Source organism: Euprymna scolopes, chromosome 12 (assembly GCF_053919585.1).
Source record: "Euprymna scolopes isolate OS-2025 chromosome 12, ASM5391958v1, whole genome shotgun sequence".
Classification (NCBI taxonomy): domain Eukaryota; kingdom Metazoa; phylum Mollusca; class Cephalopoda; order Sepiida; family Sepiolidae; genus Euprymna; species Euprymna scolopes.
In genome coordinates this window covers 1,695,001-1,713,577 of record NC_136493.1, presented here as the reverse complement: position 1 = coordinate 1,713,577, position 18,577 = coordinate 1,695,001, and the positions used below count along the sequence as shown (strand labels likewise).

The following is an 18,577-nucleotide window of genomic DNA, read 5'->3' as shown; positions in this document are numbered from 1 at the left end:
CCCCCCCCCCAAAAAAGAAAGACTTAAAGGTAGCTTTTTAATTTTTATATGATTCCATAAGCTAAGAATTTGAAGAAATTGCTGGGGTAAGCAGAGGAAAACTGGTGTTTTCTTTTGGAGACTTCAGAATCTAGTCTACCAATTAATCCATAGAGAGAATAACAGGACAAGGATGAAATTGTGAACTGCACCCGTCGAACAAACTTTGTGCAAATCTTCTGCATCTTCAGTTCCTCGCAAATAATTGTGTGTACAGTTCCCACACTGAGATCAAACTGTGCATTTCTTGTCTCTATAGAGACAGTACGGTCCTTATCCATGAAATTCTTTATTTGGCCAATCAACTGATGACTTCCTTACTCCGCCCACACCTTTTATCATCTCTCACAAACCCCCTACCTTTCTTGAATCTCTTATACCACTCAAAAACAGATGCTCGATGCATGCAAAATGGTTCAATAGCAGTCTGAAGTATTCCATACGTTCCTGTGGCTTTTTTTCCCCCAAGTTTGAGACAGAATTTTATTGTCTTCATGTCCAGATTGCATTTTTGAAATTCACCATCTGTGACAATCAGGCTTTAGTAGAGTGTATTCCTGCTGTAGCTGTTAACTTGAATCTGAAATCATAAAAAATGGCCAGTCATCTCATAAGATGTATAACAATAACAAGAGACTACAACAATTTTAAATGCTTGTACAAAAAAAAAATCTGGACACTTATTGAAGGCAGCTCGTATTCATAGTTTTCCTTAGAGTATTATTAATGAAAGTGATTACTTAACTCTTTCCTTATGTCGTGTGACTTCATTGTTAATACCTTGTTTTCGGTCTTCCCTTATTTTAAACATCTGTTTTTGTTTCCTTCTTTCCAGGTTGTGAAGCCAGATGTCCTTGGGAGAAATTCCTCGAACTGACCAAGAGTTCCGTTGCCATAGATACTGAAACGCAATGTCAGCTCACGGAAAGCAATTGTAAATATCAAAATACTAACACTCACAAACGGTCCATCTATTTCAATAAAAACCCAGAAAAAACATGAAAGGAAATAATTAAAAATTTTTCTTCTAGTAAAAACAATGTGAATATATTTGTATATTCATAATTTGTAATGAAGACGTTTTTCTGCAGTTTATTGCTTAGTTCTACTGCAAAAAAACAAAATGGCTGCTTCCATCTGTTTTTATATTGTTCTTAAGGGCAGACAACTCTTTTACCTGTAGATACCGTGATGTGCAGATAATTTTTGCAGGGCAGGTGCTCAAGTGAGAAAAACGGCAAAAATATAGCAATGAACGTGTCTTGGTGAGCACAAGCCTATAATACATTCTTCTGAAAAGGGCACTTTTAAAATAGGAGTAAAAGGGCAGCATCCCACCTCTGCACATTTCTGTCCTTACCTTACTCCATGACCAACGGGATAAATTGTTGTGGTTATCTTTGTATGCATCAGAGGATTTGTGCAATTCTCCATGCATTTGGGGAGACAAGTTTCTTGGAGCTCTTGTTCTGCAACATAAAGGTTGTCATAGCAGTGGAGAGGGGTTGTGACTAACCGGCTGTGTATGTCTTTCCGTGTTGCTCTCTACCACTCCTGTATCCTGTATCCTAATCGATCGTCAATTTCCATTTGTTTTTTATCAGGGTTGCTGGGTGACTTGACATTGATGTTCCAGCTGATATCCATTGCTTCCTCAGTGGGTCGTTCCTGTTGGGGCTTATGATTTGTAACAGATTTAAGGTTCTTGGAATGGAGTAATGTGAACCATCCACAAATGATGAGAACCTGATAGCTGTACGGCATCACTCGATTGCTCCCATCTACTTATACTTGGTACTAACGATCTCCATGATTGTACCCATCTCCCTCCATCAACAAGAGTAGTTACCATCTTGGTTATCGATCTGGATAAATCTTTGGTTGTAGAACTGTTCATTTCGCATATGTCTCTTGCTAATTTTCTTCATTTTTTTTCCATTGTTTCTGCATTTGGTATTTATCCTGTAAGATGGGAAGGTGGTCTTTAACGATTCAATCATATAGCATTATAGCTGGACTGAAGTATTGCAATGGATGAATAATATCCAAGCAACCTGATCATAGCACAGGCGTCTGTGGCTGTCCATATTGTCAGCTAGTATATGCTTTATTGTTTTAGCAGTTAATACAGCATCGCCATTGCTTTGCGCATAGTAAGCTGATGAGGTACGTTTCCATATACTCAAGTTCCTTAAAAAGGAGTTGTACACCTGAGACTCAAATGGTCGTTCTCCATCTGAAGAAATTTTCTCAGGCGAACGATAAATACAGAATCAAAGTCTCAAGGTGTCACATATGGTTTTGGCCCTCCTCGATGTCATTAGGGCCACTTCCATTCATCCAGTAAATCAATCAGCATACATCATAAAGTTCCTGCCTTGTATATCAACAAAGTCCACTACAACTTGTTGGAATGGCTTGAGATGATGCAATTACCTGGTGCCAAAATAATCAGTGTTTTGTATTTGCCAGCATTTTATGCTTTGATGTGTGGAATGAAGATATTCCAGTACTTCTGCACAAAGTTATCAAAGTATCAGGATTTTGTTGCCTTTAATAATAAATTATTCCAGGCATAATACCATTTTTCATGGATAGATCAGAAAACCTAAGTAGGTGGGAAATCATTGCATGACTGAGGTAAGCTATATTAAATTAGATCTCTTAATTTCCTGCATTCTTCATCAGTCGCAATGGTGATCATTTTCCTTCATCTTAGAGTTTTTTTGCTTTTTAATTTTTACTTGGGAGTCATCACTTATGATGGTGTAAATTGAGTAGAATTTGATTATTCATGAGGACGGCTCAAGAATTTGTTTACATTAGATTTGAAGGTTACCATGTTGTACAGACAGGCAGTTCTGGGAAAGAAGCTTTGTTCATGGAATCTGCATTTAAATCTTGGAGCAGATAGAGAATGGGTTGATTTCATATGTTGACATGAATGTGGTTTTGAATGCAGTGTCAATCACTTGGTCAGGGTTTTTCAATTGGGAACCTGCTGGATATCAGGATATACAGTCAGGGGTTAAATGAAGTTTTTTTTATCTGGAATCTATATATCAGTATCTTTTTTTCGAAATTTACTATGTGGGAGTTTTTAATATTTTCCAGGACCTGGTTTGAAAAATTTTTTTATTAGTGGCAAATGACCCACTGTTACCAAAGTAATCTGGGCATCTGAGTATGAACATTCGACAGGATTGGTATATATCATGATTCTGCGGCATTGGTAAAACGGTTCCAGACAGATGAGCTTCCAATGACCCACAACTCAATTCGCTCATACGTGTGCAGTGTTTCTGAAATAGGAAGTACAATATTCCCGATTTGCTTTCATCTGTTGCCAGTCCTGTTACTTTGTTCATTTTAAATGTTTGGAAACCTTTCTCAATCCTCTTCACCATCTCTTTGATTCTTGGAATAGGTACTCAAGTGTTGTTTTTTTTTTTTTCCTGAAAATATTTGGTAGCAGTGAGGTAAAGAGATCCAATCTGTATTTTGAATAATCAACGGCAGAAGGTATAATCCGAAGTAGCCGTGGATTATTCAAAATACAGATTGAATCTCTTTACCTAACTGCTATCAAAGATTTTCACTTCGGAATTTACAACACAATTTAGATATGAAATTCAATATCTTTTTCATTTTGAACCAATATATAATTTCCCTTACTCTATGATATTTAAAAACGTTAACAACTTTTAATTATGTTTTTCTATGTTTATTGTTTTAGCAAATTAGGTTTAAACCATTATAAATTTGCTAATATTTTCTCCTTTGAGGAGATGGGTAAACATCGAAAACCTATAGGTTAACTAGATATACTTATGGAAATGTATTCTTTGTCTTGCATTTTATAAAAATTCTAGGTTTGAAATTTAACAATTTCACATCATAAAATTTAAATTACTAAATTTTGATATATATATATATATTCAGATATATGTATACTGTGAAGCTTTTCTTAAATGATAATTTGTCACGATTGCTATAACAATAAAAATATCCCTGAGCACAGTTTTTGATGTCCATGGGCCAAACATGACTACAAAGCCAGAAAACTCCTCAGCTTAACATTCACAAGCAACATTAATTGGAACAAATATCTTGAGAACATTGCCAAGGCTGCTGCAAAGAAGGTGGTCTCCCTCTACCATGCTAGAATATTATCCACACTATGGGCAGAAATCAGAAGCTCTCAGTATTAATGCTGGAGTCCCTCAGGGGTCCATCCTGGGCCCAACTCTTTTCCTGATCTACATTAATGATCTTCCAAATCATATCCTTACATCATTCGTAGACATTTATACTAACAACACTACTATCTATGGTAGAACATCAAAGAGCTTAAACAATCAATTTCTCTCTGATTCTCTCTCCTCTAATCTTGAGCATGTGGTACAATGGAGAAAGAGGTGGCTGATTACTTTTAATGCATCTAAAACAAAGCTTCTATCTTTACATCATCAACGCTCTGATCCCCATCTGGCATCAATTGAAATGAATGGCTCTCATCTTGGGGAGGCTTCATGTTTTGACAAGCTTTAGGCTTAACTTTTACTCCCGATCTGAAATGCAACACATACATCAAATCTGTTGTCAATATTGCTGGATAAATGGTGGGATCCTTCTATTGATCCAGTAGATATCTCACTGCTGATGCAATTCTCTATCTATATAAGAGCTAGGTATGTCTAGGAATGGAGTACTGTTGCCACATTCGGGCAGGAGCTGCTAGGAAACCTTATCCTGCCTTAATAGAGTTCAAGATAAACTTTGTTGCCTAGTAGGGGATGTCCTTTTCTCTTCCCTGCAACCTCTTTCTCTCAGAAGAGACATTGCAAACCTGTCTCTGCTTTATTATTATTTATATAGCAAGTGCTCGTCTGAACTCCAATCTATGGTCCCCCTCGCCAAACTTTCATGAGAAACACTCATCTAGCTGAAAACACTATCAATAAATTCCCCTACTCTTTATCTGTGCCTAAACCTAAACGTAGATTCCATGAACAGTCACTTTCTTAGAACGGCACACCTGTAGAACTGTCTTCTGTTTACCTGCTTTCCAGGCCGTCTTCAAGTCCAATGCAAACAAGTTCTTGATGAGCTGTTCGACTTAAGTTAACAAATTTACCGAATCTCCACTACTAATGAATGCTATGATTCTGATACTGTACACTATTTAACATTTATCCTCAAATGGCCTCTGGGCCTTGATAAGCGGTGATTTCTATGTAAAACAAAAAAAAAATGATTTGGACAATTTCAAAAACCTCGTCGTCATCCAAATATTTTTTTTTCATATTTCAGTTCTCCTTTGTCTCATTTTTTTACACTTCTTGCAGATTGTATCTGTTATTCCAAGGAGGCAGGGTGGAGGCAATCCAAGGGGAATAACTATTGAGGTTCTAAGGGGAATAACTTTCATACCAAAAATTTGTAGGGTCTCGGTCATTTTTGAGGATGGCTTATTCTCTATCAGTTTCAGATAGATTTCTGTGCAGTTCTAGAGGGTTTACCTTCTTAGGCTTTATCTTCTCACCCATTGAGGTGCCTTACCAGGAAATACCAACATGACTATCCAGGCAATTTTGGTTGAGTCAGAGTGCGTTTTCTCTAGTGCAGGGGCGTTATATATTCCACTTTTCCTAACCTTGTGTCTAATCTTCTTACCATGTGGGTAGGTAGGGGAAAAGGAAAGACAAAAAAAACTTTCAAATCAAGTTTCATTTTAATTATTTTATTCAAGGCAAAAATTCTTCCTTTTTATTAAATTTCAGTTTGTTTCAACATTTTTATTTAAATCGCAATATGGAATCTTTTAGAATTTCTTGCAAAATTTGAGTTGGTTCACTCATATCCAAATCAATCACGTGTTGTAATTCCAAGTTATATAAAACCTTAGTCCTTTTAAATAATTATGGTTATGCAGAACTTGTAAATATAATGATATAAATATATACATCTGTATTATTAGTTACTCATTAGGAGTTCTTGCACAGGCCATCATCAGAGATTATTCACGGAACAGTAGGTGGTGTTCCCTGGAGTCTGAGTGACAACGAGTATTCACAGATTTCTAGTACTCTCCCCTTCTTTTGATAGTGCTTACAAAAGAATTTGCATTGTTATGGCACCAGCCATTTCCTATTGACTTCTTGCTGGCAATTCCCATTGGTCTTCACTAGAATTTGGGTGGTAATAAGCACTCATCCAGTGGAGGTCTGATTAGTGCTTTCTCTCCCTGATCTTTAAATCCTTCTTAACTATTTGCAATGGTTAATTGATGCTTACATTGCAATTTTTTTTTGGGGGGGGGATAGTTAACTAAACAATATTATGGTCTCAGTTTTCTTGGTTCCATGTGGTCTTTCTCTATCCTTCGCCCGTTCCACTTCTGTTGCAGGTTCTATGGTTGGTTAACGTTTATCGCTCATGTATTAGTCTTCACATTCAAGATTTTTCTCTAGGATTTCAGCCGTTTTTATCATTGCTATCTGTTGTATCTTCTCGGACATCCCTCTGATTCCAATTTCTCCCATTCTTCTATACTCACTAAGAGTTATCACACACATGTGATTGCTCACTCACCAGTGGTTTTACTTGAAGTCTGAGTGACAACAAGTCTCCCCAGATGTTCATCATTCTTCACCTCTTTTGCATTATCTCAACAGCCATTTACCATTGATTTTTCATTAGCAATAAATTATCATCTTATCTGGAATTTGAGTGGAAATAAGTCTTTCCAAGGTTTCAGTACTCTCTGTATCCTCCTAAGGAGGTCTGGTTGGTGCTCTCCATTTTTGACCTGTCTCATTATTATTATGTACTTGCTAGAAGTTCTCACACAGGTCCTCATGAGTTATTGCTCACTGGATAACCAGTGGTGTTCCCTGGAGTCTAAGTGACAAGTCTTTCCAGATTTCCACTACTCTCCACTTCTTTTGATAGCCATTGCAAATGATATGCATCATCACAACAGTCACTTACCATTGATTTCTTTCAATGGCAACGACCATTTGTCTTTTCTGAGATTTGAGTGGCAACAAGCTTCACTAAGGCTTTCATACTCTCTGCATTCTTTCAGTGGAGGTATGGTTGGTGCTTTCTCTCCTCAGTCTTTCCATCCTTCTTGTACCTTCACAATTATTTTGTGTGGTATCAACCGAGACTGATACCATTGTTTTAATAAAAAAAAACATTGTTTTGGAGGGAGTCATTTTATAAGATTTTGTACCATTTTGGTCCCCTCAAGTTCATGTGGTGTTTTTTCCATGTTTTTTTTTTCAGTTGTCACTTGCATGTGACTGGTTAGTGTTTCTAGTTAATGTTGGTTTCCATATTTGAGGATTTGCAGCTGTTTTCATCATCATCGTTGTTGTTGCTGTTGTTGTTCTTGTTGTTGTTGTTGTTGTTCTTCTTCTTCTTCTTCTTCTTCTCCTTCTTCTTCTTCTTCTTCTTCTTCTCCTTCTTCTTCTTCTTATTCTTCTTCTTCTTATTCTTCTTCTTCTTCTTCTTCTTCTCCTTCTTCTTCTTCTTCTTCTTCTTCTTCTTCTTCTTCTTCTTCTTCTCCTTCTTCTTCTTCTTCTTCTTCTTCTTCTTCTTCTTCTTCTTCTTCTTCTTATTCTTCTTCTTCTTCTTCTTCTCCTTCTTCTTCTTCTTCTTCTTCTTCTTCTTCTTCTTCTTCTTCTTCTCCTTCTTCTTCTTCTTCTTCTTCTTCTTATTCTTCTTCTTATTATTCTTCTTCTTCTTATTCTTCTTCTTCTTATTCTTCTTCTTATTATTGTTATTATTATTCACTAGGAGTTTTCACACATGCCATCATATTAGAATTATCTTTGAAAACAATCTGTGATGTTCCCTGGAGTCTGAGTGACAAAAGCCTCCCCAGATTTCCAGTCCTCACAACCTGTTTACCATGGATTTCTTGTTGCTAGCTACAGTTGGTCTTCACTAGAATTTGGGTAGCAAAAATCCTCTCCAAGGTCCCAGTCCTCTTCGCACTCATCCAGAGAGGAGATTTCTTTAGTGCTTTCTCTCCTCCATCTTTCCATCCTCTTTGACTCTCATCACTTGATGTGGCACCAGTCTATGGTGAACAAAAACAGGGGAGAATGAAAGGCAAGGACATAGGGAGGTTAACTTTCAATTCTTCAATTTCAGTTCTCATGATTTTATGTGATGTTCCTTTGTGTTTTACATTGGGTTAGCATTTTCTCGATATCTGGCTTCTGCCTGTGGATCATGTGTGGGTTAGGGTTAGGGTTAGGGTTAGGGGTTGCATTCAAGGATGGGGGATTTCTTCTTTTGTTTATTATTATTATTCAATCACTATGAGTTTTCACACATGCCATCATCAAAGAATTCTTTTCGAGAACAGCTTGTGGTGTTCTCTGGAGTCTGAGTGACAACGAGTCTCCCCAGATTTCTAATACTCTCCACCTCCTTAGATACAATTTGCAAATTTATTTGCATTATTGCAACAACCGTTTCCCATTGATTTCTTGTTGGTAGCGGCTATCGGTCTTTACTGGAATTTGGGTGGCAATAAGCCTTCGCAAGGTCCCAGTCCTCTTCGCACTCATTCAGGGGAGGTTTTGGTAGTGCTTTCTCTGCTTGGTCTTTTCATCCTCCTTGACCCTTCGACTATTTGGTATGGTGCCAGCTGTGTTGTGTTTGGGGGGGGGCGGGAAGGGAGAAAATATAGAGGAAAAGGGAAAGGGAGGGAGAAAGGGAAAAGGAGGAATGGGAAGAGGAATAATCAATTTTCACTTTTGGTTTACCAATTTTTTTGGTTGTGCCTTTTTGTTTCATTTCTGTTGCAGTTTATTTATGCCTGGTTAGAATTTGTTGCTCATGTGAACTAGTTTCTGCCCTCAAGGGTTTTCCTTAATTTTTCAGCATTACCGTTTATTGCATAATCTCAGTCTTCCTACGATTCCGATTTCTCTTAGTCTTTTTTTCCAAGTTTTTGGGGACTGTTCCTAGTGCTCTTACAATTATTGATATTATATCGGTTTTCTCCATCTTTCATATTCGTTTAAGTTCTTCTCTGCCATTTGTTTTGCTTCTCTGTCGCTTTGAGATTCACTCCGCTGGTGAGCGAAATCTACAATTTGGCAGTTTATTTCTTTCTTGTTATTTATTATCATATCCAGTCTTCTTGCTTGGATGATGTACTCATTAGGAGTTTTTACACAAGCCATTAGCAGTGATTTCTCACTGACAATAGCAAGTGATGTTTCCTGAAGACTGAATAACAACCAGTCTCTCAAGATTTCCAACAGTCTGCCTTTTTCACTAATTATTGCAAATCATTTTATGTTATCACAACAGCCGTTTACCATTGACTTTTTGCTATCAACAACTGTTAGCCTTTTGAGGTATTTGAGTAGCAATAAGCTTCTAGGTTTTACTAATCTTTGCATATTTCCAGGGGAGGTCCGGCTTCTTAATCTTCCACAACAATGTTCTCTTCAGTTTGAATGTTAACAGTTATGTTTTTTGGGAGTTGAAAGGGACTCGATTTAATGGAAAAAAATTAATTGAAGAAAATTCTTGTAAAAACATCTTTATCATTGTATATTATTAAAATGCTTCTTTTTTTTTAGATGAATTTCGAACGTTTTTGAGATGAGGATTGTGTGTTATTTTCACAATCTTTTGGTCGATATAGCCTCCAATTTTCTTCAGGTGTATCTTTTTTTGTCTGTGTTGAATGCAGGAATCTTTCTGTCAAACTCGGGAATCTGCACGAAATTTCAAACAGAATCTTTTATTTAATCGAATACAATTGCAAATTACTTAAGATTCCTACGAAGTCATGAAATTTCGAATATTTACTAAATAATATATATATATATATATATATATATATATATATATATATATATATATATATATATATATATATAGCATTGAAATAAATGTTTTCGAATTTTGTATTCTTCAGGGATAGACACACATTTTCATGTTCACTTTAAAAAAAGGTTTCAGCTTTATCATCTATACTTGAGTACAATTGTTTCAGTCCGTTATTGATATTTTTATATATAGTTCTCTGTTTATATGTTTTTTTTATTATTATTCTTATACCAGTGGGCACTCTTCAGCGCAAAATATGCTTAAAAAACAAAACAAACAAAAATAATAATAAGAGTCACATCAACCCATAGATAGTTTCTCTCACCAATAGTCCAATACATTCACAATTTTGAAAGTTATTTTTTAAAATATTTATATAGTCTCATGACTAGGGCTGTGACAAGCATATTCTTTTACAAAAGAATATTCTTTGCATATATTTCGTTAGAGAATATTCTTTTAACAAAAAGCATATTCTTTTTTTTAAAGAATATTCCTTTAACAAAAAGCCTATTCTCTTAAAAAAAAGAATATGCAAAATATTTATGGAATAAGTTGTGCCGAAAATATGTTGAAATAAATATTTGTATACGAGTCTTAATTTTACGAAGTTTTCTTTTTTATATAAATTAAATTAAACATGGTAAAACCTTCGTAGTTGTGAATTTACAATAACTTTTGGTTCCTAATGAGAGCCATTCTATTAGAGGATTATATTAGGGACGAAATATCCGCGTATTCTTTTTGCCCTAGGTCTCCAGGGCCGATATATCGGCCCCGTAGTGTCCAAAGGATTGTAACTACAATTTGTATCGAAAAAATAGCCAGGTTTAAATATGGTCCAGTAATCTCCTACGATTAGAACGAGTTTTTTTTTTTTCATTATAAGGCTATTTTAGCGGACAACCAAAGAAGCTTTAATTTTGATAATTTAAAGACTAATTTAATTATAAAATGCAATAAATAAAATATTTAAGTTCCATAGAGTGTTCAATTGTTCACAGTATATAAACAGTATATACATTAATGAGTAGGGCAATGTCAAGAATATTCTTTAATAAAAAACAATTCTTTACATATATTGGGTTAGAGAATATTCTTTTGATAAAAGAATATTCCTTAAAAAAAAAAGAATATGCTTTTTAAAAAAGAATATGCAAAATATTTATGGAATAAGTTTTGTTTTGCCAAAAATATGCTGAAAGAAAATATTTGGATAAGAGTTTTTAATTTATTCATTTTTTTTAGATGAATTAAACGTGATATAACCCTAACAGATGTGAATTTATATAAAAAAAGGGTCTAAAATTTGGTCTGTTGAAAAAGAGTGATATAGGCATATATATAAATACGTATAGACATCTCGTCCTTGTAGATACTCAAAGCGTGTTAGTACCCAGGACGAATTTACAAGATCTAAAAAAACTAAACAAAAAATGCCGAAAATAATTAGCACTCCTGCTGAACGGATGGCAAGATATGTCGATGAATTTGAAGATTACCAGTTAACTGGCAATTGCTTAACCTGCAAATACTGCAATATCCAGGTAGGAACAAACTTTAATACATAAAATGTGCAATATAGCTGACTAATAGATTGGCGTTGTTATAGTAGTTTTGTTTTTGAAATTCTATAACGGTAAATCTAGCTGTATTAAACTTTGATTGAACGTTGAAATTTACAATTTATTTTATCTACTTTTTACGTTAATTAATAAATGTTAATCGGCTTCAAATAACTTTTTCCACCCTTCCTTTAAATGTATATATTACCATTAAATAATTGATTTTTATTTTTACAGATCAAAAGTTGTAAAAAATCTCTAAAGCAGCATTTAAAAACCAACGCACATCTGGCAAAAAAGACCTACACGGCAACGTTAGGCGAAGTTCCTACTGCAGCAACTGATTTAGGAGCCAGTACGAATAATTTGTTCAACGCTGACTTATGCAAAGCGTTGATTGCAGCGGATATTCCGTTTCATAAACTGGGCAATAATGTGTTCAAAGACTTTCTTCATAGGTACACACATAGAAATATTCCAAATCAGACTACACTAAAAAAATATTACGTTAGTGAAGTGTACGAAGCAAAAGTGAAGTCACTCAGAAAAAGCTGGAATGAAACTGTGGGTCTCGATTGATGAAACCACTGATGTAGAGCAGCGTTTTATTGCTTGCTTTGTGTTTGGCATTCTTGGTGTAGAAGAGGAACGCAGCAAGTGCTATTTGGGAAATATTGCATGTCTGCCAAAAGTTAATCATTCTACAATTGCTGCTTTTTTTAACGATTCGTTGCAGTTTTTGTGGCCGCAGCAAGTCCTTTATAATAGTGTGCTCCTTGTAACCACTGATGCAGCTGCATATATGTCCAAAGCTATGAATGCTCTTCAGGTTTTATACCCGAAAATGGTGCACGTTACTTGTTTGGCCCATGGCTTGCACAGGGTTGCGGAATTAGTAAGGCAGGCGCACCCAAAAGTAAATAAACTGATTTCAACTGTAAAAAGTATATTTTTAAAAGCACCCAATCGGATCGAAAAGTTCAGGGAACTAGCTCCAAGAGTGCCCCTTCCACCGAGTCCCATTGTAACAAGATGGGGTACGTGGTTAGATGCAGCGCATTATTACGCCAAACATTTGCCCGAAATTACTCCTGTCATAATGTCTCTAGATTCAACAGAGGCCCAAAGTATATTGGAGTCCAAAAAACTGTTAGATGAGGAATCACTGCCATTTGATCTCGGCTTTATCGCCAACAGTTTTTCCATTTTAACAAAAAATATTGCAAAGTTGGAGACTAAAGGGCTGAGTCTTTCAAAATCTATTGAATTAATTAGAGAGGTCGAAATGACACTTGAGGAGATGGATGACTCCCAATTTCGTAAAAAGCTGAAGAATGTCATTTCAAAGAACAAAGGTTTTGCTACTTTAAAACGTCTCGATGCACTTATTAGTGGGAAGGCTTTTGAAAATGAAGGAAATTTGGATGACATAAATCATTTAAAAGTTTTAAGTGCCGAAGAAATGGCCAGCTTGAAATATGCCCCAGTAGTGTCATGCGACGTGGAACGAGTTTTTTCCCAGTATAAGACCGTTTTAGCAGACAACCGCAGAAGTTTCAATTTTGAGAACTTAAAAACGCATTTAATTGTAAAATGCAATGAATAAAATATTTGTTTAAGCTTGATAGTGTTTAATTGTTAGAAGTATTTATAGCATAAAAATAAACGTTTTTTCTATATATTTTCTTGCGTTTTCGGCATAAACTGAAGCTTTTACAAAATCATCAATAGAATTTATAAAAAAACAAATAATTAACCCTTTCGACCCTAACATTGCAAAATTACCAACTACTCAACTATACCCGTTCTATTAAAATACTATAGTAAGGCCGAAATATCTGTAGGTCTTCTTTTACCTTAAATCCCCTTGGCCGATATATCGGTCCATTGGAATCGAAAGGGTTAATATTGTTGCAAACGTAAATCTAAGGTACCTAGCATAAATATATTCGCTTGAAGTACAGTGAAAATATGCGATTTATAAAAATAAATATACGGTAGCCAACGAGAATATTCCGTCTCAAAGCAGCATATTCTTTTTAAAAAGAATATTCCTATGCAAAAAAAAGCATATTCTTTTTAAAAAAGAATATTCCCGTGTAAAAAAAGCATATTCTCGAGCACATTCTTAAAGAATATTCCCGGCATATAAAAAGAATATAGAGCATATTTGAAAGAGAATATTGTCACAGCCCTACTCATGACATTATATATATATATATATATATATATATATATATATATATATATATATATATATATATATATATATATATATATGCGTTTTATTTTTTATTACCATATCTTTCTGTTAAGTTACATTATTGTTTCAGCTGCTTGGCCGTTTTTTTTTTGGCCGTCTGTAGCATCTTCAGACTTTTACAGAAATGTTCGCTATTTTAGGATGAGAGAGTGAAAGAGTGAATGAGGTCACTCTTTCACTTTCTCATCCCAAAATAGCGAACATTTCTGTAAAAGTCTGAAGATGCTACAGACGGCAAAAAAAAAAACGGCCAAGCAGCTGAAACAATAATGTAACTTAACAGAAAGATATGGTAATAAAACGCATATCTGCTCTACAACGGTATTGAGCACTTTCTTCAGTTTTTATTAATTACCATTTCCACTATATATAAGAGAAAGAGAATTAAAACTGTAAGTTGAACTTTACAATCAAAATTTATTGTTCGACTGAATACTTCAAAAAACAGTTTACAAAGTCCTTATTCCGTGGAGTTTCAAAGAATGCTATTCTTGTTATTCTTCTCATCAGAGGACATGAAAAAGTCAGCAAATTATATTTGTAGCAATGCTAGAATTTGCTAGTTTAGGCATTAAGTGAAACCGCAATTTATTGTAGCTATAAATTTACAAATAAAGAGTGAAAAAATGTTGGATAAGTTAAAAAAATATATTTAAAAAAAAACGCGTATAATATTTTAGCTTGTATGAAAGTCCGCTCAAGTTGATCTGAAATGCAAAATAGTTCTTTAGAGAGAATGCATTCCAAAACAAGTCCAGCGTGACGATGCATATAATCCGATTGGAAAGCCTTAAAAACAGCTGAAATAATGAAAAAAATTTTTTTTACAAGCAGTGCAGTAGTCCAAAGAGAAGTCTGTCCCCAGTCAAATGAAACCTAATAGTAAAAAGAGAGAAATCCAGTATGAGAACCTTCATCATCGACTTAATTAGAATATATATATATATATATATATATATATATATATATATATATATATATATATATATATATATATATATATATATATATTAGGTTGGTGCAAAAATAATGTAATTTTTTGACATTCAACTATATATATATATATAAACGACATTATTTTTTAACCAACCTTATATATGTATATATTTAAAGGGGGTTACAGCAATTTTCTATAGAGAAGAGTGTATTTTAACTTAAATGCTAGCTTTATTTATGTTGTCTTTTATTTAAAAAAAAACACCCAATAGTTTGCTGATGAGGAGACTTTGTTTTCATAAAAAAACCATATGCTAAAACTATTGTCCTTAATTCTATGTCTGTCACAATTAAAAAAAAAACATCGTTTTCGAAACGATCGTACAATATATTGGCTTTGTTGTGCTCCTTCTTATGAAACGGATTTTTAATTTTAATTTTCAATTATAAATTATCAATCACCTTACCAAATATGTATGTATGTATATATATATATATATATATATATATATATATATATATATATATATATATATATATATATATATATATATATATAATAATTTCACAAGTATTTTGAATTGCTAAACAAATGCAATCATGATTCAATCCCAGATTTCCTCCTGATGGTCTGTGGAAATCTGTGATTGAAACACCATAGCATTTTCCCAATCAGTCCACGCTAAAATATGATTCATGTTGAATTAGATTTAGTTCAACTCTGAGAAACTTTAAAACTTATTTTTACATTTTTTATTTCTTTTTTCTACGATCCATATTTCTTTTTATTTATTAAATTTTGTCTTTGATTTTCAGTTGTGACAACGAGCATCATCCTGGTGGTCCTCCTCATCATCATCCTCATCATCCTCATCACCGGCGTGATCTGTTCCCGTCACTTTAAATCACGACTATCTTACTTGCCGCCACAAGGAATATAAAACACGCACGCACACACACACACACACACACACACACACACACACACACACACACACACACACACGCACAGACACACACACACGCACAGACACACACACATGCAGACAGACTCTGTCTCGCTGATTGTGGACTGAACAATTACACAATACTTATCAAATGCTTAACATCATTCCAATATCGATATGTCACACACACATACACATGCACACACATACACACAAACACACACATATGCACATAAACACAAACACACACACGCACAGATACACACATATATACACACATATACACACAAATACACACAAACATACACATGCAAGCACACACATACACACACACCATACACACACAAACACGCACACACACACACATACACATAGTCTACCTAGCTGTTTGTGGACTTAACATTTACACAATACTTATAAAATAACATTATTTCAATATAGATATGTCAGACATGGGCATGCGAACACACACAAATACACACACATACACAGGCATGCACACGCATACAAACACACACACGCAGATATACATGCACCCTATAAAGGGATGTGAGTTCTCCGCTTATTAATAGAAATCCATCAGTTCAAACTCGGGTTAGATTCTTTGAGTGAGTTTTCAAAGCCAATTTTATTTTTTAAAAATAAAAGACCAAATCCAAAATTAGTTTTTCTGTTCACTATTTCTCCCTTTCTCTCATTTTCTCTTCAGTGACGAATTAAACAGTATTAATACATGTGGTGATATCCCCCTCTTGTTTATAATCGATCATCTGAATCTTCTAGCTTATAATATACTAGTTGCCCGTGTCCCGACGTCGCCCAGTAAAGAAGATTAACTCAAAAGATTCCATGAAAGTCTAGAATAGTTAATTCGTTAAGAATGTGTAGCTAAATAATAACCTTATGTGATTAACAATCAAAGAATCGTAATTGTTCGCATGAATGTAGTTGTCTTATTATCGTTTATCAAAGCCGGGAAGCCACTCAAGGATAAGGGTTGCTGAGTGTCAGGTGAGACAACACCATGATGATTAATGATGGTGGAAATTTGGATGGAAGTTGTTTTATTTTAGAGAACGGCTCATCAAGAACTTGTTTACATTAAACTTGAAATGACCATGTTTTTGTCAGCTGGGAAGCAGTTCCGGGGTATTGTGTTCCATGGACGAGCAGTTCTGGGGGAAAAAGTTCTGCTTATGGAATTTTTGTTTAATTTTAGGCACAAATAGAGAGTCAGAGAGAAAATTGTGGTTGTAACTATGCGGATGTTTGCCATAAATGCTTTATAGGAGGGGACCCTAGATTGAAGCTCAGTCGAGCACCTGCCATGAAAATTACGATAGAGCAGAGATAGGTTTACAACGTGTCTTCTGTGAGAAAAAAGTATTGTATTTGCATGTCTTAAAAATGTAAGGTTTTATAATAGCATAAGAAAATGTAATGTCATATGTTTGTTGTGGCCGGTCATTCAAAATGTGATTTTCAGTCTATACAATTTCTAAATCTATTTTTGTCGCTGGTCTATGATGTATGCACACTGACAGCAAATAAAACACAACATAGCTGATCTATAAACAATATTTTGTTTTATTTCACACCAACAGCAATTTTGGATTTAGTTATGACGAGTGTTCACATCAGTGAAGGCACGAGGCAGGATGTGAATGTTTGGTGTTGAAAATGTATCAGCTTGTTCTCTGCCTCTATGATCGACTGTTTTGCTTTTTGTTTGTGTCGAGTGATTTAAACATTATTTCACCCGGGAATGTTTAATACTTCCCATCGTCCATTGTCTCGAATCCTTTGACCAATATCCTCTCAAATATTCTAGGTCAAATTATGTGTTCCAATAGATAATGGTGATAAGTCTCGCATTCCTTACACGGAATCGACCTGCATATGTGTCACCATTAAAGTATTTGTAGAACAGGCAGAAGGATGCAACATCTCGTCGATGGGACAGAGGTTGAAGCCCAGATGACAGTTCAGGACCTATCAGGTTTGCGACTCTTCTTTGAACCCTGTCCAGGAGCGAGAGACAAGCAGCAGATGCACCAGCCCAGATGTGACAACAGTACTCCATACATGGGCGAATGGTTGCCTTATAGAGGTATAGGATACTGGCAGGCGTAAGTAGTTTTCTAGCACGGTAGAGGGAGCCAACCTTCCTTGCAGCAGCCTTGGCAATGCTCTCAATGTATCTATTCCAGTTCATATTCCCTGTAAACGTTAGGCCGAGGAGTTTAAAAGAAGTACTTTCAGGCAATGTGTTCTTGGCCATTGCTATTGGTGGTAGAGAAGGTTTCTTGTAGTTATTGAAGGAAACAAGCTTAGTCTTAGCAGCATTGAATGAGACCAACCATTTTTGTCCCCATTCCACTACGGATTGGAGGTCATCCTCTAGTGTTTCTGCCATTTTCTTGGATATGTGTTCATTTGTTTTCCCCTCATATCTGTTATAGAGAGTGGTGTCATCGGCAAATATACCCATCTCCGAAACAATATTATCAGGGAGGTCGTTTATGAATATGTGTCAACCCATCGAATGCCTGTCTTCCTGCCAAATATCCAATAGTAATAATTGTCTTTGTAGTGCATTACATGCATGAGAATCGTATTGTAATCGTGTAAGAAAAGCGAAAATATCAACAATTCTGTTCATCTCCAATCTTTATTCTGTGAAGAAACAGTGCTAAATGAATAGTGATGCCTGTAGTGATACCTTATCCTCGAGTGACCTCCGGGACTTGAAAATTGATGACGCCTATGTAAAAATAAAAAAAATAATTAAATAAACCTACCAGTGATGTAAGGGAAGTGAGAGGACTTGGTAAATAGAGAGGGAAAAATGTTTGCTATTCTTTGTGTGGAAATACGTTTGTGAGTGAGTGGTAATACTGTGAGTGATGAGTGTGGAAGATTTCTTTAGGATTTTTGTTTGGTTGTGTTCGTATCGTGAG

General features: G+C 35.1%; 1 protein-coding gene across 5 annotated transcripts in view; it reads left to right on the top strand.

Annotated features, from left to right (window-relative positions):
• The window catches only part of LOC145291146 (lysosomal acid phosphatase-like), a 186,725-nt gene that overhangs the window by 120,767 nt on the left and 47,381 nt on the right, over positions 1-18,577 (top strand). For 2 of the 5 annotated variants that reach the window (XM_080136666.1, XM_080136663.1), the window contains 2 exons: positions 875-973; positions 15,487-16,278. In XM_080136666.1, the coding sequence (XP_079992792.1) occupies positions 875-973; positions 15,487-15,611 (224 nt within the window). In that variant the 3' untranslated portion in view covers positions 15,612-16,278. Of the gene's footprint in view, positions 1-874; positions 974-15,486; positions 16,279-18,577 lie in introns of those variants that run through there. The other 3 variants (XM_080136667.1, XM_080136665.1, XR_013869337.1) reach the window with 2 other exon arrangements.